This window comes from Podarcis raffonei, chromosome 5 (genome assembly GCF_027172205.1).
Source record: "Podarcis raffonei isolate rPodRaf1 chromosome 5, rPodRaf1.pri, whole genome shotgun sequence".
Lineage (NCBI taxonomy): Eukaryota > Metazoa > Chordata > Lepidosauria > Squamata > Lacertidae > Podarcis > Podarcis raffonei.
In genome coordinates, this window is record NC_070606.1 from 21,970,100 (window position 1) to 21,992,369 (window position 22,270).

Sequence of the window (22,270 nt, forward strand, 5' to 3'; positions counted from 1 at the left end):
AGGAGACAATGCAGCCACATAAAAGTCATAAGGTTTCTGCACCCTCCCCCACATTTCTCCATCCTCTACAAAGGCAAGCAAGAGGCATTAGCACAGAGACATTCAAGCCAGACAAAATATCTTGAGGAGGGAGCTGGGCTGGTGAAGGTTGAGAGAGTGTGGCCCCAGGAAAGTCCCATGGGCCAGCTTGAGGCTGCATTTGGCAAGAGGGCTGGAGGTTCCCTGTGCTTGCTTTTAATTAAGGGGGGGGGAGGAAGATGTTGGGAAAATGCACTATATAAATGCTAAGTTTGTATCAATGCCTTTTGGGTTTCGATTCACTCAGGCTTGCTGATTTATTGACTGTTTCCGTAGTCTGCTGCCATTGCCTGTTTCGCTGAAGTCGGAATATTGTAAAATTGGGTTTTATTATATAATGTTTTATCCCTGCTGTGTATTTCTACCCTGGGATCTTTCAATGAAGGGGGAACTATAAATAAGATAGATAGATAAGTACATTTCTTGTTTGGGCCAGGGGAATCAACTTTTTGCAAGATAAAGCATTTTATTGTATTTTATGAACCCATAAGCTGGCACATTTCTATGCCAGTCACTTGTAGCTTGTGAACTTCGTATCTGTAATGCTTCCCATTTTCCTGCTTGGAGGCCATTTTCGTTCCCCGCAAGTGAGCCAGATCTTACAAGGCTGAGATAACAAGCCTCAGCTGTGACGGGAAGTCTTTTCCTTGGAGGTTTTGAAGCAGAGCTTGGATGGCCATCGCCATGGATGTTTTAGTGGAGATCTGTACATTGCAGGGGGTTGGACTAGATGACCCTCGGGATCCCTGCCAACTCCGTCATTCTATGATATACAAGTCCTTGGACTGTGTCTCCCAGCAGTGCTGTCTTTAGCATATGCGCCCCTGGGGTACAAAGTATACTTATAAGTATTCAAAGGTGCTGCTGACCCAGCTGCCACACCGCAGCTCAATACAATACGTAACATAATACTTTGATGTAAGAGTTAATTTCGCGTGCACGGCGCCGTTGAGAATGAGAAGCACAGTCATTGAGTCTGACAAGCACCGCCGTTGTGAATGACAAGTGCCGCTGCTGGCGCCGCGCGTCTTTGGTAAATAAGCGCACAAAGTCAAAAGTCCTTTAGTGAAACAGTAGGTATACATTTTGGTAATACCTAGGTATATATGTATTTTGTTTTTCTAGCTTGATCAAAATTATTTATTATTTAATAACAGGTAGATAATTAAGAGCTTAGGGGCCTCAGTAGCAGGTGCCTGGTGCCCCCCAGAATTTGGCGCCCGGGTGCCCCGCACCCCTTGCACCTCCGGGGAAAGACAGTCCTGTCTCCCAGTGATACATACAAGCGTTGGCCTGGATAAGGCTCTTAAAGATTTAGATTCCTATAAGCTTCAATCCTATAGCCTGCTATTGTCTGCTGGATGAATGGATAGATAGATGGCAGCCACGAAGATATTTATACCTTGTGCCTAAACAAGAAAGTCAGTCCCCGTGATAGTCACAAAACTTGCTTTCACATAAAGTATATTTCTGATTCAGAAGACGGTTTAATCAGTGCAAGATGAAACAGACTTATTAAACTTTTAAAAATCATTTCATAAAATCTCTTTTCAAGAGATACTTACATGAATACAAAGCTATTTGAACTATTTTTCTTACCAAATTGTTAATCAAGCCATTTGGGGGGAGGGGCACAAGAAATGTATATAGTTTTACAAATACACACAGGTCCCGTCCTGCTTTATGAACACAGTGCATTTCCTGGTAATCTTTTATCAGGCAAGTGTTTGTTTCATGAGTTGATGATTTCTATTGATTCCTATGAGGAATTTTCTAATGCATTTCCAACCATGTATACCTACTGTATATAGCGAGGTTTAGGGACGAATTTTCACATAGTGAGGACCTGCATAAAGTGGGACCTGCATGTATAAGAAATACTGGAAATTTACATCTGGAAGATGTAAAGGCTTTGCACTAGTTATTATATATGTATACGTATATCATATACAGTAATGCATCTGCATTTGAGTATTGCATCTGAATGCTTGATTTGCCTCTACCGAAAAGCCTGCTTTGCACAGTGATTTGAAAGTTCCCTCTCTCTGATATTTCTGTGACGGGTCATACACAAACGTGAGCCCTCACTGGACATTCTTCATTGGATGATTATATTGTGAAGAAGGGATGTGCATAGACCCCTGATTCACGCTGTGGTACCACTCAAAGTGCTTTGAAGATGCTCGAACTCAAGATGAAAGGGAGAAATGTGCTAAGAGGAAGGCATGCTTGACAAACCCTCACCATTATCAACTCCCGCCTGGAAACCTATGTCCCCACGGTGGAAGGATGTGTGGGTCCAGAATTGGCCTCCACAGTCACTTATGGACTCACTGTTAAAACCATGTTTTTGGAAGACAATCTTACTCAGCTACGAATGATCACCAAAGAAGAAGAAGACCACTCTATGGCTCCCAGATCAGGGCAATTTGCCCTGTGTTGTCCCACCCATCCCAGATTCATCCTCTAACCAATTCAGGGATGGGGCTAAGAATTTTCAAAAGCCCTTACAAATGTTCTGTGAATGTGTGTGCACAGCATTGTGCAGGATCAGAGCCTCCCACTCAGCTAAAAGGTTGCACAAAAGGAGAACTGCAACCAGCACAGTGTAGGATCAAATTGGATCCTGTGTGGATGAAGCCAGTTGAACCCCACAGGATTGATCCAGTCCAAGAATCTGGGGTTCTTTTGGTCACATGTGCTGCATCAAGAAGATAATGGGCATCACACGGCAGGACAGAGTCTCAAACAAAGATGCGCCCTCTCAAAACTTTCCAGCACGTTCACACTCCCATTTCAGCAAAACGTCTATGGCTGGCTTAGTCATGTTCACAGAATGGAAGATGGCAGGATTGCCAAGGATCTCTATGGAGAGCTGGCTTAAGGCACCAGGCCCATCGGCAGACCAGCTCTGCAGTAGAAAGATGTCTGAAAATGTGACATAAAGGCTAGCAACATCAAGCCTGTTGTATGGGAATCCCTTGCAGATAACCGCAGTGCCGGCAGACAGATAGACAAGTAGTGCATCCATAGCAATGAGCAGAGGAGGAACGACCGCTGGTAGGAATGCAGAGGGAAGAAATGCCATGCTGCATCTGCAGCAGCACAACCAAATACCTTCATCTGCCCCAGCTTCAACAAAACATGTTTCTCCTGTATCAATCACTACAGCCACAGCAGGCACTGTAACTCCCCGACAGTTTGAATTCACCTCGCAAGCTGCACTCTTCCATCGTATCACAGGACAGATGGGTGCCAACAACTAGGGCTAAGTCTAGAGAAAAATGTGAAGTAGGTATTTCTGAATGCACAGGGAATACATTTCCCCACTGAGTTACTGTCATCTGTCCCTAATCGCTTAGGACTTAAAGGCAGGTTCTTCCAGGGCAGATGAGCTCCAGTACCTTTCTTGTTAGAAATTAAGTATTGGGGGCAAAATAAACAACCCTTTGCTTCTTCTCCTGCTACCATTAGCTGCATACTTCTCATCCTTCCGTGAGTTAGAGGCAGGAAGGGGGACCTGCATCACACCGTGTTTAGCTTTGTGCAACTACGAAGGAACACATGGAATCACTGTTCCATTTCATGTTTCTTTAGCCTTTGATGTGTGAAGCAGAGAAACCTAGGGACTGGAGCCTTGTGGTTCCCACGTTGCCTCTTAGAACGCTATCTCGTCACAGACAGCGCCGCGGAGCATAGCAAATGCATTGCAGTTTGCTCTGTGCAGATACTAACTGCTTAGCAATTTATTTTTTCTTTTTTTGCCGTGCTCCACCAAGTAAAAAAGTAAGGGGAAATTACATAGAGGAACAAAACCCACACCAGCTTCTCGTGATGTCAGATGAGTGGCTGTGATGTGTGGGTGGGTGAGGTGGGAGCTGGAGGGGGAGGCTGACACTCTTGAAGGCATTGCCAGTGCTTCCTTCTGTGTTACAGCTTGTGCCTACTCGCTGCATCTCATTACCAAGTAGGGCCTGGGATAAACGGGGGAGGGAAATGAACTTTGGCTTGACGGGGGAAACAAGTAGAAGGAATTTCAGTTCTCTAAACTGTGAAAACCACCGTGTTAAATGAACAGTCAAACGTGCCCTTGTTCTATAGCTTCCTACCTTGGAAAACCCTTTCCACATCAGTTTGTCTGCTGATTACCTGACATGGAATTTCCATTGGACTGCAAGTGGGTCTAGGCATATTCTGTGTGCAAACACAGTATAATGAGGATGCTGGTGGCCAGGCAGTCAGAATTTGCAATTGATTTGCAAATTCAGCATGGTTATCAGCCAGGGGATGGTCACTGTTGTTGATTAAATAATAATAATAATAATAATAATAATAATAATAATAATAATAAATAATAATAATAATAATTTTATTTATATCCTGCCCTCCTCAGCTGAAGCCAGGCTAACAACAATAAAATAGTACAGCATTCTAAAATCATTTCATTATAAAATTAATTCAACTCAAATTGATGGCAACCATTAGGCTAAAGTTCTGTGAAGATTGCCAAAGGAGGGAGTCAGGCTGTGCCCTGGCCAAAGGCCTGGTGGAACAGTTCTGTCTTGCAGGCCCTGCTGAAAGATGTCAAGTCCCGCAGGGCCCTAGTCTCTTGTGACAGAGCGTTCCACCAGATTGGAGCCACAGCCAAAAAAGCCCTGGCTCCGGAAGGCTGCAGGCTCCCCATACCTCGTGCAGACAGTCCTGAACTGGACAGGCCAATGATCTGACTCCGTATAAGGCAGGCAGCTTCCCATGTTACAATCAGTTGGCAGCACCACCCTCTTGTGGGCAAATTTCCAAGCCAGTGTGTTTCTTTCAAAGGGCTGCATGGGTTCCATGGAGAAATAGACACGGCAAGTTTCAATTGGGGGGGGGGAACAACCATGTAGATTTTGCAGTAAATATCTCTAAGCAACGTGCTTCCCAACTGTAGCTTGAGGCGTTCTGGTGTAATGCAGCTGCTCAAAGCCTGTTTTGGGAAGTCCCCGCTTCAAATTACCACCTTGGCTAAGAACTCACTAGGTGGCTGTAGGCCACCTCTTCCTCTGCAATATGAAGATAGTAATAGAGGGTTGTCACACTGACAGCTGAAGTATGTGAAATGTGAATACTAAAGAAAAGTGCTATAAGCCACAGCAGATCTTTCAGGTGGCCCCTGTACTTTATCAATCACAACCACCACTATCAAACTCCTCTGCATAGCCTTTCCTACCTGCCAGCTTCTCTTAGCCACATTCCACTGTTTCTTTTTCCAGGTCCCATCCTTCCTTCAGTCTCGCCTCCTTTTCTCCCTTTCCTTATCAGATTTCCTTCCACCCCACTCTTTCCACAGGGTCCTGCCATCCTACTGCCTATTCTGTTCCCTAAGCTACCCCAACTGTGCCATCACAGTTGCTCAGCCTTTGTGATGTCAGCATTGCCAGCAGCTTCACTGACGTCACAAATCCTTACTGCACGAAATGATTAGTGATTTTCTTCGCAAAATCAATGTGTTGTTTTTTTTCTATCCTGACGCAACACTTTCCACAAAAATTCCTTCTTGAGAGCCAGTGTGTGTAGAAATTGTATTTGATTTCTACATTATATTGTACCATGTTTTGTGAATTATGAGCACTGCAGCACTGTCAGGATTTGGATTGGGTTGGCAGGCTCTGATGGAGGAGGAGGAAATGGAGGACTGAATTGGGTGAATCTTGGCTGGAGTCAGTTTGTAAGGGGGAGAAGGGATGTCAGCTCTCCCCTCTGTCCTTCCTGCTGAGCGGCAATCCTCAGTGGAGGCTGGGGAGGGCTTGGAGGGAGGGGAGGTTGAAGAGGAGGTGGTAGTGATCGAATAGGAGTCTGAGCAGGAGGGTACAGTCTTGTCATCTAGAACCAGGCCACCACATCTGCAGTTTGGAGCAGACCCATTAGCGCCGACAGAGTGTGCACTTGCCACCCCGATATTCCCACTAGGTGGAAAGACGCAATGCATTGTCTTTAAAAGCTTAGCGGGAAGGGTGGGGGAACTTGTTGGGACACTTTGTCACTTTGTTGGGACATCTTTGTCACTTCTGTCCAGTCCTTGAACTTCTGAATTGTGTCTCCTGAGCAATGTCTCTGCTGCTGAGCCTGTATCACTCCTTGCCTGCATAAAATTTTCTTCGTTCCTTCTGAGTAAGAGCCTTTGTCTGTGTGTGTTGGGTGGGAGCCAGAACCTTTCTGAGAACTAGAGTCATGGCTAGATGGCACACTTCCCTGAACCAACAGGTTTTAAAAAAATTAAATTGTACATAGCATATTTCCATTTAAACATATCAATCACCTTTACATTTAGGATTCTCAGAATCCCTTGACTTCCCTCTGCCATTTTCTGGTTTCCATTGCCCATCCCTTTTTATTCAGCTTATCCCCCCCCCAATTTATTATATCTATTATTTACTTTTTCATTATAACAGGCTACTCTCATGTACATAGACCCATAGGAACTGAGTGTATGTTTTGTTGTACAACTGGGATTGCAAAAACAGTTTTCCCACCTATGCATACAGAGGCACCAGCTTCTTCAGAGGATTGGGGCCCCTGGTGTGACATCATGTGACATCCTCTGAATATTGAGGGTGGCCCGGCACCCTCAAAAAATATTCAGGGAGCCAAAACTGCCTTGGCCCCTACAAGTCATGATAGAAATCCTGATCTACAACCAGATGAATAAGAGTGGTTTTGTGCGCCTTGTTTGGGTCCACCACACCACACCTCTACTAGTAAAAAATGAGAGGGGCCTTCAGATGGCCGGTGGGCCAATTTCCAACGGGAGGTGCAATTGCCACTGTCACATCATGACAGAAAAGGCTGTGGGAGAAACAGAAACCCCCTCACACACTCTTGGACTGTTCTGCAAAATGGTTGGTTCAGGTGAATCCCTTACTGCCCACAAAGAAGCTCCTATGAGAAAATAACACTTGGTTTTCTGTTAAAGATGCTGGCAAAATTTGAAGTTTTCAAATGCTTCTTCTAAATGTCGTTTTTTAATTGGTGGGGTTTTCTCCACAAAGATTTCCCTAGGGCAAAGCTTTTGTATGCTTCATGTTAATCCTGCCCAACCTTTGGGGACTTGCTGCTTGCCTTAATTTGGGGGGTAAAGTCACTTCCTTTGTTATCATTAATAAAAGGAAAGAGTGTAAACATATTGGTGAAGACTAGATAACCTGAAACTCATGAGTGGCTTTGTATTCAGTGCACCTAAAAGGCGTGACAGAGTTAAAACGCATATCCTTGTCACAGGCAAAGGACAACGGGTTAAACTGAGGGCTTGGCTTCTTTGCTCAGTCTCAGTGCAAATTCTCTAATCCCCTGCTAATCAGTGTATATTTTTCTATTTTTATATCAGTGATTGTCTATTCCCACAGCTATCTTTACTGACTAAAATATTTGCTTTGGCAACCAACTTTGCTCTACACATATTTGCAATTTGGGTTGTTGTTTTTTCTCATTCTGTTCGATAATAAAAGTTGTGTGTAATTTTCAGGTTTGCATACGTTTCTATGTTTGCTTATGTTTCTATACGATTCTGTATAGTAGAATCTACTACACAGCATATCTTAAAAGTGCATGTACTCCCCTCATTGACTAACATCAGTTTTGAGGGATAGGTTGGAGTGCTTTCTTCATTGAGGAAATGACTCGAGATGGAATGAGTTAAACACCCTTCCACAGTGCCATTGCTAGAATCAAATTTGGGATACTTGGTGTCTGTTTTAAAGTAAACAAACATACAGAAAACCCAAGGAAAAAACAATTGCTCTATCAGATTATGGATCTCCAACTTCGTGTCTGGCCTCTAGCAGCTGATAAACAGAGCCCAATTGAAAACAGGCCTGTGGAGCCAAATGAAAAACAGATTTGAAACGCTTTCCCATTTTTATTTTTTTATCAGGTTTGTGCTTTGGATTTGTATACACATTTTGTCTCCAGTTATTGGTAAGCCCCACATCAAAATGTTTACAATCAGGTACTAATCAAGCACATAATTGAAAAGATAGCATTACAATAGCAGCACCATTTTTTTCTGTTTAGGGTCTTCTGCACCATAAATTTAAACCACTTTGATACTGCTTTAAAATGCGTTTAACTGGCACAGTTTGCCCCCAGCAACTAGCAATGTTAGTTTTGGCGCTGAGGGTGAAGTCCTTTTCTTTTGTGTGCCTTCATAGTACCACATTTCCCAGGTCACCTTGGTTGGGCACCAACCACGTTGGAAACTAGTTTAAATTTGAAGTCATGAATATGTTTTCTGTGTTTAAACTTCACCAACATACCTCAAAGGGATATAAGTACAAATTAAATTGGGACTTATAAGTATGTGTATTTACCTCACAGAAAGTGTCTTAATAAATTCAAAGGAGACATTTGTGTTTTTAATTTCATATCTGTTCCTTTTAGCTGTTATTAGGCCACAGTACCATTTAGGTGCCATCATTATGGTTTTGTTTATTTATACTGCTGAGAATGTATAGCAGCATGGGCAGTGCATGGGAGGAAACCATGACACCCACAGGTTTCCACTACGTGGGATCACATGCTGCAACTTGTGGTTAACCAGAGGAGCTCTGGACTTGCAAAGCGAAACAAAACTTGTGTGCTAATCCTTTCCCTTTGTGGCTAAGTAGGCGTGTCGGGGACTCCAGGACTTGAAACCGGAACATCTTAGTTGGAACGTACAACAGCTCTCTCTTTCTCTCTCTCTCTCTCTCTCTCTCTCTCTCTCTCTCTCTGTGTGTGTGTGTGTGTGTGTTTCCAAACTTTAGAGCCCTCTCCATGCACAAAACACAATCAGGCAGTAAAAACAACGGTCTCTGCATGATGTTTGACACTAGAATGACCAGATCTAGGCCGTGTACACCTAATTGGCTTGAAATGCAACTCTTTTTCTCAATTCAGATTGAAGCTAGTAAGGGGCAAATGCATCAAAATCCAGCGCTTCATAAAACATTACAGAGTGGATACAGAATAGATATGGATTGTGGCTAATCCAGAATATATACCGTTTCTCAAGATGAGAACAGATGTGATCTCCATCTTCTCCTTTTTATTATTAGTTTTTGTTGACTGTTGTTTAAACCAGGGACTAATAAGATGCCTACCCACTTTTACAGTTCATCCCCTACACATTAAGCATCCTATTGTATTTATATCAATATATACCCGGTTTTATCTCAATAAAGATAAATTTCAGATTTCTTAGGATCTATGAAAAGACTGACATCAAACTTTGAGCAAGAGCTTTCCAGAACACAGCCCACACGATATGATATGATAGGATTAGTTTATCAATAAAGATTTAGCAGATACAGGACTAGCCTTATGAATATCATATCCTTTTCCTGATACAGGAAAGATCTCTTTTATGCATGTTCAATAAAACTGAATGACCTGCATCTTACTCCACTTACATTTTTATTTCCTGGTATGTACACCTGGATTACTGTCTTGCTGTCCTCCATATTTCTATGTAAGTGTGCAGGAATATAGCCTTAGCAGAATGTGACACTAAACACATTGATAAAAAGGTGTGGGGAGAAGGTACCGGTAATTCTTTGCTCTCCAGCCACAAGCCTGATAATTCAGTCCAGACACTGAAATCCTGCTCCGAGGGCCTTCCGGTGGTTCCCTTATTGTGTGAAGTGAGGTAACAGGGAACCAGGCAGAAGGCCTTCTCGGTAGTGGCGCCTGCCCTGTGGAACGCCCTCCCATCAGATGTTAAACAGATAAACAATTATCTGATATTTAGAAGACATCTGAAGGCAGCCTTGTTTCAGGAAGTTTTTAATGTTTGATGTCTTAACTGTGTTTTAGTTTGTTGGAAGTTTCCCAGAGTGGCTGGGGCAGCCCAGTCAGATGGGTGGCATATAAATAAATTATGGTGATGATGATGATGATGGTGATGATGCAGGAATGCTTCGGTATTATCTAGAAATATCCTATTACTAGGATCAGGCAGAGAATAAGGACAGTACAATAAACCAAAAGGTTCCTATTTTTATCTGTGATGTGCTGAAATGTTACTAAAGTTTACTAGATGGGGCAAATCAAATATAGGCAATTAAATATCTCAGTAATAATAATAAAAAGTAAGAGGGGCTAAAGAGAGAACAAGGAAGCAGGAGAAGCAGGAAAGAAAAGTGCACGGAGAACAGTCTAAAAAACAAAGACAAAAAGAAGCTTCAAAGCTAGAGCAAATAAAGCTGCATGACCATTTATGTTTTAAGAAGAGCAAGAAATCGAAGAGAAATTTGACCAATGCAACAGCAATGATTAAAGGGTTGGAACTCATGAGAAAAATTGCTCGGTGTGTCTGGGTGTGTTTAATATAGAGAGAGGAAATTTAAGGGGAGCCATAATAGCAGTTTTCAAGAGTCTAAAAGGCTGCCTTGAAGAAGAGGTTGAACAAATGTTTCTTGGGCTCATTCCCTGGCATTATTACAGAAAAGCAGATCTAGGTCTAGAAACTCTCCATGAATCGATAAAGTGCACTCTAAGTCTATAAGGTTCCACAAGAAGCTTTGCTATTTTTTCCACCTTTTAAATACCACTGAACTTTTTTTTAACAGACATTTACATCTCCCCATCAATATGTCCCGCATTGACACCTCCAGAAAACATATTTAATGCTTCTAATGAGGACTACAAGTTTTAATCAGTTTAATTGCTTGATGACACAACTCAGACTTCAGACAATTATTCAATAGGGGTTATTTTAATTGGTGGGGATGACTTTAAATTAGTTGTACAGCAAATTAAATATTTCTTTGTCACTTTGAGGCTATAATAGTTTTAATGAATTGGGGGAAGGAATTAAAAATAATAATACCCAGAATGGCCTTTCTAAGAACAAATGCTACTTTTTTGTTTATTGCATAAGGAAATGTAAGATTACCAAAATATAGGTGGCATTGGGGTAGGTCCTTTGCTGGATTATGGAAGTGAAGTGGTGCAACTGTGGATTCTAATTCCCCTCCTTGAGACTGTACCCCTGGTTTTGAGAGGCGAATCAGCCTTAGTCCTCTTCTTTGTGTGGCCTACTGTTGGATTGGACACTGGGTCACTTTGGAGTTGGTGGTACTTCTAAGGTAGACTGTGAATGTCTGTGAATGTCCCACATCTGTGATTTTTGTGCCTCTGAATCTCTGTGCAAAATAGCTGGGACTGGGTCATGACATGCACAGCACTATCAAATGTCAGTGCTACATATGTGTTTACTGAATGGAAAGCTGGCCCTTCAAACAATCGCGAACCATTCACAGTTGATGAGCAAAACTTTGAATGTTGGGAAGATTCAAATCTGAGTGGTTTTTGCTTTTAGCATCAGCCACAGTTGCCAGCCACACACCCATTTTGAAATGAAACCAAATGCTTGAAAACAAAACCTATAAATATAAGATGGATAACAGAAAACAGAACTTACTTTACATTTCTTTACAGCAGCATTGCACGGTGGTTCTGCCATCCAGACCTTTCTAGGAGGTGGACTTGGAGCTATTTCCCTCTGCAGTTTTTGTCATCAATCTTGCCACCTTCTCCTTTAAAATAAGGTGAGTACCAAATTAGTGTTTGGGTTCTTCCGACATGTTTCTCCAAACCTAGATAAATACTGTCTTCTGTCTAGTTTTGTTTGAAGAGAGATGCTTGTCGTATTTTCCAGTCAGTTTTTGGAAACTGCCATTTTATTGTGTTGCTGAAGTTGGACGTTACATTGTTCAAACACTGTTGTCATGGTGGATGAGTTTTGAGAACTCTTGGTGGATGATCATGATCATGATCATGGTGATTTAATAAATTTATATATTTAAATTATGGAATGTCACAAACCCAAACCAAGTAAGAGAGCTCTTGGACAGTTTTGTTTTATTTTTATTTTTTTAAAAAAATCAGTTACATAGGGTGCTCATGAATTGCAAACAGGTCAACTGGCATCCTTAGGGGTGGTGACTACTGATGTCGGAAGTTTATAGCTAGAATTCTATCTTCTTCTTCTTTATCCCCAAGCAGCAAATTTGCACAGAAAACCCCAGTGATTACAGTGGTACCTCGGGTTAAGTACTTAATTCGTTCCGGAGGTCCGTTCTTAACCTGAAACTGTTCTTAACCTGAAACACCACTTTAGCTAATGGGGCCTCCCGCTGCCACCGCGCCACCAGAGCATGATTTCTGTGCTTATCCTGAAGCAAAGTTCTTAACCCGAGGTACTATTTCTGGATTAGCGGAGTCTGTAACCTGAAGTGTATGTAACCTGAAGCGTATGTAACCCGAGGTACCACTGTATTTCTATTGGGTTATTTTGGCACTGCCATCCCTACAATAATCTCAGGTGGCTACTTCAGTTAGTCCCTCAATGTTTTTGTACTTTGCTTTAGGTCTCATTGTATAATGGGTTGGCCATTTTAAACTGTGATTTACTCTAAGTATTATCTGATGTTGTTTGGTTCTATTATGCCTTTACTTGAGATGGGTGAGTAGCAGAGTTGGTGCAGGAGTGCTAAAATATAGCAAGAATGGTGATATTGCAAGAATGCATGACATTCTTCGAAGCAAGCATATCAACAAGACTAAGCAGACAACACAAACACGTCAACAAGACTAACTCTGGAAACTCAAAGGCAGCCATTCTCTCCCTTTAACAGAACTGTTTCCCAATAGTACAAATCACAAAAACAGGCCGCTGTGGTTTTCAGCAGGGAGGGGGAAACCTTGTGTTTTATGAAGCAGAACAAATAGCAGCTAATAAAATGAAATGGTGCTTATTTTGAATAAGTGGGAAGTTATAGTAGGAGCATAAATTGCTGGTGATTTTGACACCTTTCACTCACTTTGTGATTCCAAGTTAGTCTGTGGTTTCGGATCTTTTGAACATCCACACTATCCTTTTCTCCCTGATAGGGACTAAATGCAGCTTACAGATCAAAAAGCCCTCCAAACTTAAGTTTCATTTTCTTTCCTGGAAACTGGGTATGCAGCTGCTCTAGTAATTTATTGGATTTATCTATTTACCCTTCTTCCGGGTGCTGTGAGCAATTCACACTCTGGATCTCGGGGAGACAGAGGGGAGATATCCAGTTACTGTGTGCCTTCCAGCAGCAGGTACAACACACCACTGTGTCCATTTTGCTCGCACACCCAGTTCTCCACTAGCTGCCACCCTGTTCCCTTCCCTCAGGGAACAAGGGCGCCTTGGTACACTGAGCATCTTTGCTATCGCTTATCATGGGATTGATCCTGCCAACCTAGCAGTTCGAAAGCACGTCAAAGTGCAAGTAGATAAATAGGTACCGCTCCAGCGGGAAGGTAAACAGCATTTCCGTGCGCTGCTCTGGTTCGCCAGAAGCAGCTTAGTCATGCTGGCCACATGACCCGGAAGCTGTATGCCGCCTCCCTCGGCCAATAAAGCGAGATGAGCGCCGCAACCCCAGAGTCGGCCATGACTGGACCTAATGGTCAGGGGTCCCTTTACCTTTACTTTTTTATCATGGGATTGAACTACAAATGACACTTTACCATTGAGAATTAGGTTTGATCCACACTAATTTTCCTCTGTGCTTTCTAGGCTTCCACTGGACCCTCTGAATGTTCTTTTTGGTCACTTGTAAACCTCTTGAAGGTTTTGAGAACAGGAGTCCTCAAAGGGCCTGGTTGATTTCTCTGGGTGAGCCATCCTCACCTATCCTCAACTGCAGTTGATGAACCTAAAGTAAGGCAGTTTTATAGGTTCAGGTACTTGAAGAGTCCCAGAGCTTGTGACCCCACCCCTAGGGCCCACTTCCCAGATCATGAGCCTAATAAGTGTGTAACTTTTAAAGCACATTCCTCCTAAAAGTAGATATTTATGAGCATATGATAATAACCTCTGCCACAATGTGGTGTTAATGGCAATCTATGATGACCACAGGGGGCATGAACTGCAACCTTACAATGACTCTATAGACGTTTTTTTCCTATCAAAAGATTTCACAATACATTTCTGGGTTTTTGTAGGGATGTGCATTGACAGGCATAATTAGCTTGAAAGAGGTAATTACGGCAGCGTTGCCTCTGCCTTGGTCGAAACATAAAATTAATGATGCACAATACAGCCTTATATATGCCTCGTGTACTGTTGGGAGTAGATAGTTAATGGTTTTTAAAATATATAAACACATATCCCAAAACCGTTCTCTGATACTGAGGAGCTACATATGGCAGAGCTTTAAGACAGGCATAGGCAAACTCGGCCCTCCAGATGTTTTGAGACTACAATTCCTATCATCCCTGACCACTGGTCTTGTTAGCTAGGGATGATGGGAGTTGTAGTCCCAAAACATCTGGAGGGCCGAGTTTGCCTATGCCTGCTTTAAGATAAAGAGCTGAACTTCTCAGGACATGCAATCAACTCAAAGATTCCACATGCAACAGCACACAGGAGTGAAGATCTGCACAATGTCCCATGTCGCACATGATCCTTGCATGTGCAAGTGCCTACACAAGAAAGCCCATCTATTGTGAAAAGGGGTTGATGTGATGTTGGGAGCAGGAGCTACTAATCAAAGTATTTATGTGCTAGCATTAAAGGTTATGATTGGGGGGGGAGGGTACAATCCCTAGCTTGTTCCTGTGCCCTGCCATATAATAACTTTAATGTCTGAACTATGTGAAGAGTAAGTTCACACTCTTCCATGTTTGCTTCGTTCCTCTCTGTATCTCTCTCTTTTTTTACATTTCAGTAGCTACGCACTCCAGTTTTCACTCAGTATTGCCTAGCAATTTCAACTCACATGGTTGTGTTTTTTTGTATTTTTTTTAAATATAAATCTGTCTTCATATTTGCAATATGCTGGTGTACACTTCAGAGTTGCCATGGGAATGGTGCTGAAAATAGCTTCCCATATCAAGCGATCCCTGCCTGGTCTGTAACATTTAGAAGCACTTGCCAGCAGCCAGAAATGTGGAGTCGATTTGTGATGGCCAATCCCTATACAATGCTCAATAGCTTTTTATATTTGTGAAGGATATGCCACTGTGGGGAGGCTGTTTCAGCGGCATTCCCATGATGACTGTGATACTCACTTTGACACTTCAAACTCTGACACCTAGATGTACAAGGGAAGGCCCAAGAATATATGGTTTGACAGTCAAATATGTGTCGAATATTTTATTTGCAATATCAGGCAATTTCTTTTGTTGTTGTTGTATGCTCAACCCCACTCCCTGAGACTCGTGCTCAGATAGAGAGAAGTGAGTCAGATCTAGTGAACACTTGGATACCAAGGGAGTGGTTTCCCTAGCAACAGTAACAATGTGAAGTGCTCTTTAGAACTTCCCCTCTGTGTTCATGCCGGCTTTCTCATGTGACATTTGCTGCAATGCTGCAGAGAGCTTGTTTGTCGAAGTTACGGATTCTTCTAAATAAGACTTTCCACATTTGGCTTCTCTGTTTCCACCCCCTCCCCGCCAATGACTTGCTTTTCAGTGACTGACAAGCTTCCTCTGCTTCCAGAGGACTGGCTTTTCCATTGGACGAATGGAGCATTTGTGCTGCTAGGAGGAAACAGAAGATTCTCAAATGGAAAATGAAAGAATGAAGGGGGGGCAAGGAGCCCGAGAAGGAGGTGAAAGTAGATCACACAGGTGACAGGACATCCTGACACTTGACCAACTGCTATAGTCGGTAGATTTAAGAAACCATTACTACATCTGGGATGGCAGATATCTAGCATAATTCTGGTTGGTGAATTTGGCTCTCAGTAAGGTCTGCTGTAATTGGCAGAAATCTTTCTCAGCCTTACCTGAAGATACCGAAGATTACACCTGAGACCTTTTACATGCAGATAAGCTCATGGGAAGAGAAGCTCAGAAGGGGTATGGAAAACTACTCTTCATCTTCCTTTTGAGGTTATTTTAGGTAACGCAGCCAGGAATGTTGTATCTGGTCCCACAAATATTAACTACAGTTGTACCTCGGGTTACAGACGCTTCAGGTTACAGACGCTTCAGGTTACAGACTCCGCTAACCCAGAAATAGTACCTCGGGTTAAGAACTTTGCTTCAGGATAAGACAGAAATCACGCAGCGGCAGTGGGAGGCCCCATTAGCTAAAGTGGTACTTCAGGTTAAGAACAGTTTCAGGTTAAGAATGGACCTCCAGAATGAATTAAGTTCTTAACCCGAGGTACCACTGTAGTTGCTTTTCTCTCTCTCCATGTTAATGTCTCTGGAGCAAGGTATCAAATAGATAAAGTTAACCTGAACTGGGTTGTGAAAGCCAGTGTGGTGTAGTATCTAAAGTCTTGGGCTAGGACCTGAGAGACCAGGGTTCAAACCCCCACTCAGCCATGAAAATCACTGAGCGACGTTGGACCAGTTCCTGCCTCTCAGCCTAACCTACCCAGTGAGAATAAAATGAATAGTGAGAGAACCATACACACCACCTTGAGCTCCTTGGAGGAAAAGTGGCATATAGATGTAATAAAAACAAATAAAATATATGTAGTTACAGGCCACAGTGACCAATAATGATGTCTTGTGGGGGTACAGCTCCGTTTATTTTGGCATTTCTTAATTGCAAACTTTGGAATGGTCACAAGGGGGGGAATTAGTGACTGCTTTGCAAGTGTGAAAATGGGCTTTTAGCCTTTTACTCACGTGAACAGTTAATTTACTAGGACAATTTTATGAGGAGTTGTTGAACAACTATTATTCCCTCTTGCACTCTGCATCGTCTGTCTGACCTCTCACCAATCCTTCGCAAGTATGTCACATTGTCCTCTTTATAATGCAGATTCTTCTGTACAGCTCAGTGCTAAGTTTATCAAGTCACTTTGAGTGCCTCTTAGTTTTTCATGGCGCTGAAAGGAAACTTTCTAATAAGAGCCTTTGCAAAGCCTGCTCCTAATTAATCAAAGCTGTTTGGAAGGGAAGCTTATTTGCCAGCGGTTAACACAGAGACATGAGCTATTGTGGGAACCTTGCTGATCCTCTGTTTTAACAAGGCAGATGCAGCTTAACATTGCTGTTGAACTGATGACCTATGGCTACGATGCCAAAGGAAACTGGGGAAAGCAAACAGGCAAGCCATTGGTCTGGAATTGCCTGCTCCTTTGCTGTTGTTTTCAACAATGAAGATTAGTGACACCTATGGGTAGCATAGGAGAGCAGCTGGGGCTTTTCTTAACTAAGGCTTGCCTTCAGATGCATATTTTTAGATTTTAGCTAAAGCCAGTGGTTCCGTTTCAGTGCACTAATGGTGTATGTCTGAATTGAGCATAGATAGCAGACTCCAAAACACCAAAATATAGCTGTAGACACAACTTTCCAGGGACACGGAACAGAATCAAAACAACACAGAAGAAGGATTGATCCACAAATCATCTACAGTCCCAAAGCCCCTGCTTTTTCTTCACTGCACACAAAAGAACGTGCTCATATGTTTTCAGGAAATCACACAACAAAAATAAATAAACCCATTTCTTCTTCTTAGCCTAGTATTATTGCCCATGAGCTGGGTCCCAGGAAGGGGCTTTGCAGGTTAAAAGGGTTAGGGAATGCATGTAGAAGTGGTCTGAATTCTCAATATCTTCCATTAATGGTCACATTATTATAGTCTGTATTGGATATTCTATCGATTTTAAAAAGAACAGGTTCTGACTGATAAAATGAATTCACTGTGGTTTTTGCAAAGTAGATATGAACAGGGCAAATCGGATTTTCCCCAAGACTCTGAGGGTCAACAGAGGTAGGGCGAGCCCCCAAGTCAATTGTGTTTCAGAGTAAAGTCCTTCTTTTCTCCCATATATGTAAACATCTACCATTCACTCATGGAGGAAAAGGGCACAATTGAGGTCAGGACAAAATGTGCTCTTTAGTTTGGTCGATAGGGTGCATCCTGACACCCTACTTTGTGTGTGCATGTCTCTCTGTGTGGCACCCTAACAGAGATACCAATGTGTTTGTGTGTGTAAAGAGCATCATTTCCACACACTCACAGTTTCTGTGCTATGTGGGTTCCTTCTTACCTATGTGATTGGAACAAAGGATGTTTAGGAGATAGAAATGAACAATGTTTGGCTCACAAGACCAAGTTAGGATTATGCTAATTCCTTGCATGAAGGAAACAAGTTAAGACCTGTTGATTTTGTCAGGCCTACAGGAAAGGGGATGTTGCCAAGGTCTTTCTTTTTTGCTGAAAGCCATTTTGTGAGCCCATTGGGTGGAAACATGAACAGGGTTGAAAACTGGAAATGAATAAATAGGTCACATAGTGGAATGGTATCTTTATAGTTTAAGCATCAGAAGAACTGATGTAATCAAATGAGAGAACAGGTGGGATTTGACCCAATAAAGTATAAATTATCTTGACATGGCAATTCTGTGAATGGGTTGATGATTTCCAAGTCCACTATCTGAGCCAAGTGGCTGGTTTAATAATAACCTACTTTAGCTTACAAACCACTCTTGCCGTGTGTACTGTATGTTTTCAACTGAACTTAGCACATGACTGCCTTGTAGCAAGGTACATTTTCCAGGCTTGAGTTCTAATTGACTTATTATGAGCTTTGGTCTCAGTAAGTGTTTTGTTGATCTATCCCAAGATACTTAGGTTGTTTCTGAAATTATTAATCGGAGTGTCTTGTCTTCAGTCACGCAACATGAAAATGCTTTAGTGCCGATTCTTGCTCAATGTTGGGTTAATGGGTTCGCATACATTGTGAAGTCACTCTGTTCAATGTTCTGACTTGACTCAATGTCAAGAAATGTACCAATACCTATGTGGTCATTGGAGGAATGTCAGGCACGGTAACTACTCTCTGATGAAGTAACAACTCGGATATGATGAAAAGGAAGTTAAATGATCATGCACCAATGATTTCTGGTTTCTTAAACTCTGCCCTACTCATTATAAAACAAGAAGCTTAAAAGAAATTAGGGAAATTCTCTTGCTGTTATTTTTGAGTGCTCAGACTTCCCTTTAGTGGTTTATGGAGTCACAAACTGGCTGGCTGTCAAACTTGGTGCCCTACTGATAGCTTATAGAATAGACTAGGTTACTCCCACCACCCCCGCCCTAAGGGGATGATGCCATTAATACTAAGAGGAAGCATTTTGTGGAGAAACTGATAAATGAATAAAAAGGAGAATTGCGATTGTAATATGAGCAGTTCTCTTATTCCCTAGTCCCTTAGTCTTTTTTTTTTTAACACTACAAGGGAATTATTCAACCAAATTTTGCTCAGAGTAGACTAAGTTAGGTCCATTAATTTCAGTGGGCCTACTTCGAGTACAACTTAGTTGAATACTGCTCCCAAACCTCACTGTATTTTATTGCTAGGAATGTGCTAGCTGTGTAGCAGTGCTGCAAGCCCGTTTTTAAGATTTCATGGCTTCAAAGAGATTTTATAGATTAGTTTCTCTGTGCAAGTGGGCATTTGTTGCCATGGATTGCAGTGTGAGCGATGGCAGAAACACTCAATTCTTCACCAGTGTTCATTAATAGCATCCTGTTTCGCACTGATACAGTTTTTCTATTCCCATATAGGCTTTCATTTTATCTTATGAGATTTAGATTATGATAAATAGGCCCCCTCTGGCTATATTGGTTGCAGTAACATTATTAAGATAAAGGACTGTAAACCTTTGTTGGCTAGAATTTGCTGATGGTAGTAACTAAGTATGAGTCACTTTGTGTCAAATCCAATTTAGACCGTAATGGGCAGACAACAATTATCAATTTTATTGCTAATATTACCAGTGCTTTGTAGAAAGAAAAAAAGAAAGATAGACAGAAGAAACAGCTGCATGTTTGTTCTGTATTACTACTACTACCTTTCTTTCTGAAGATTATTTAGTAGCACTCTATAAAGGAGAAGTATTCCGGGGTCATTGTCTAAATGAATGCATTTCTATTTTACTCAGTGTGTATCCAGGGCCGGCTTACCCATAGGCAGTAGGGGTGCGGGGCACCCAGGTGCCGAGCTCTCAGGGGCGCCAGGCCGAGAATCCGGGGCTGAGATTTGGAGTCCGGGGATTGAAGAGCCAGGCCAGCCAACAGCCACTGCCGAGCAGAGCAGAGCCTGTTGGAGCGCTGCAGGCTTTTCTGCGGGCGCTGAGGCAGCCAGCCAGCCCCGCCCTCCTGCACGCCTGGGATTGGCGGGCTGTCGAGAGGCCCACTCAGCGCACACATGCTGCTCACACGAGGCGCACAGCTTCCCTCCCAGGGTGCGCAGCTTCCCTCCCAAGCCTCTGTGGGGATTGCTCTCCTCCCTCCACTTGCAGCGGCATGGGAGAGAGTTGCGTGCCCCCCCCAAAAGCTCAACAACTTTGCCCATTAACCATTAACCTAATATGCTGTATCCTAGTATCTTTATTCATCACGGGGGGAGGCCTAGGGGTCTCAATGCACAAAAACCAATACCATGCAGTGATCTGTTTTTTTGAAGGCTTCATCAGTGGGTGTTTGGTTGGCTCAGGGCCCTGTTATCGATCCTACCTTGGTACTCACCGGAGATTGCCATGACCATGGCTAGTCTAGGTTGATGAGGCACAAGGTGGAAGGTTATGCTGGGGTGGAAAAGCCCTCTCAACCAACTTCTGGTGAAGTAGCTATGGTAACATGGTATAAAAAGGTAAAGGGACCCCTGACCATTAGGGCCAGTCGTGACCGACTCTGGGGTTGCTGCGCTCATCTTGCTTTATTGGCTGAGGGAGCCGGCATACAGCTTCCAGGTCATGCGGCCAGCATGACTAAGCCACTTCTGGGGAACCAGAGCAGCGCATGGAAACGCCGTTTACCTTCCCGCTGGAGCGGTACCTATTTATCTATTTGCACTTTGACGTGCTTTCGAACTGCTAAGTTGGCAGGAGCAGGGACCGAGTAATGGGAGCTCACTCCGTCGTGGGGATTTGAACCGCCAACCTTCTGATCAGCAAGTCCTAGGCTCTTTGTTTTAACCCACAGCGCCACCCGGTATAACCGAAAGCTATTGTTAAGGCATGTGCACTGCCTTGCCCCCATGACTGATGGGGCCTTGGCCGTGCAACGTCAATACTTCATGCACGCATGCCCTGTGGTGTGCGCGCATGGTGTCAGCATGCAATAAAGCCTGTGAACATGATGTCAGCATGCCCTGCAGCATGCTTGCACCATCACTCGTGCATGCCATGACATCACTCACATTTGCCATGGGGCATGCTGACATGCCGTGTGAATGCCCCCAACCTGTGTGTGTGATGTGAACACACCCTGTGGCATGCATGCATGGCCACCACAAAACTTTGAGAGGGCCCAGCTGCTTCACTGAATTATTATTTTTTGGGTCTGCCCCCCCCTACTTGGTGTGCCTAAGGCACGGTATGTTTTTGAAGTGTGTGTGTGTGTGATAGATGTATATTAATATCAGTATTGCAGGCACAACAGTTCCATTTTTTAGGAAGCAGAGAGCTGTAGTTGAAGGAGAATGTTCACATAATGGGCATTGATTTGTTGGAAGAAAGTGAAAGGCCAACAAATTGTTAATAATTCATGTTAATGCATTGGAAATAGAGTCACAGAAAGGGTCACAGAAAGTTCATTATACTGCCTATTTTCCTTTTGATTATTAGTGCCCTGTTTCAGCAAGAAGAAGAATTCAGAGGCCTCATAATGCTTCCTTTTTGTGAAATATGGGTGCTCTTGGAGGGTATGCAGGGTGAGTATTCAATCATATGATTTTCGCACTGTGCAGCTGCATAGTAGTGCTGGAACTTCACCGCATACCTCTGCTGATCATGCAGTTCAGCTCTGAGACAGAAGGAAATGGAAGCTTCCTGGAGAAGCAATGATTTGGTATTAGAAAGGCTCAGCATTCATTGCATTGCCACCTGTGCCTTCTCATCAGCCAGCTACCCTCATTAAGGGTGCTGTTGGAAACTGGTTCACCTTGAACTTAAAAGGCCTCTGGTGTGCACAGATTTGGCATGGAAATGAGTTTCTCTTTGCGAACGGGTAAGAACACTGAAGAGCGGAATTAGTATCCTGTAGAATACTTCAGATAGGGAATGGCTCAACTTTATGGGCTGAATTCCTATGGGTTGAATTACTACTTGCCGAAAGCCACCTAGGTGGGAAAATTGAGGTTTATGTAAGGCTTGGCTTAGCAATTCCTATTGGTTGGGCGCTGCTGCCGCCTGCTAGAATTGTCTCCAGTTGCAGCTG

The 22,270-nt window shown here is 43.0% G+C and overlaps 1 protein-coding gene across 3 annotated transcripts in view; it reads right to left on the reverse strand.

The window, feature by feature from the left end:
* The window catches only part of RASGEF1A (RasGEF domain family member 1A), a 220,768-nt gene that overhangs the window by 80,118 nt on the left and 118,380 nt on the right, over positions 1-22,270 (reverse strand). Inside the window, exon 2 of one of the 3 annotated variants that reach the window (XM_053388194.1) lies at positions 11,519-11,633. The exons of 1 other annotated variant lie outside the window; for it this stretch is intronic. In XM_053388194.1, the coding sequence (XP_053244169.1) occupies positions 11,519-11,560 (42 nt within the window). In that variant the 5' untranslated portion in view covers positions 11,561-11,633. Of the gene's footprint in view, positions 1-5,290; positions 5,311-11,518; positions 11,634-22,270 lie in introns of those variants that run through there. One more of the 3 variants, XM_053388198.1, reaches the window with a different exon arrangement.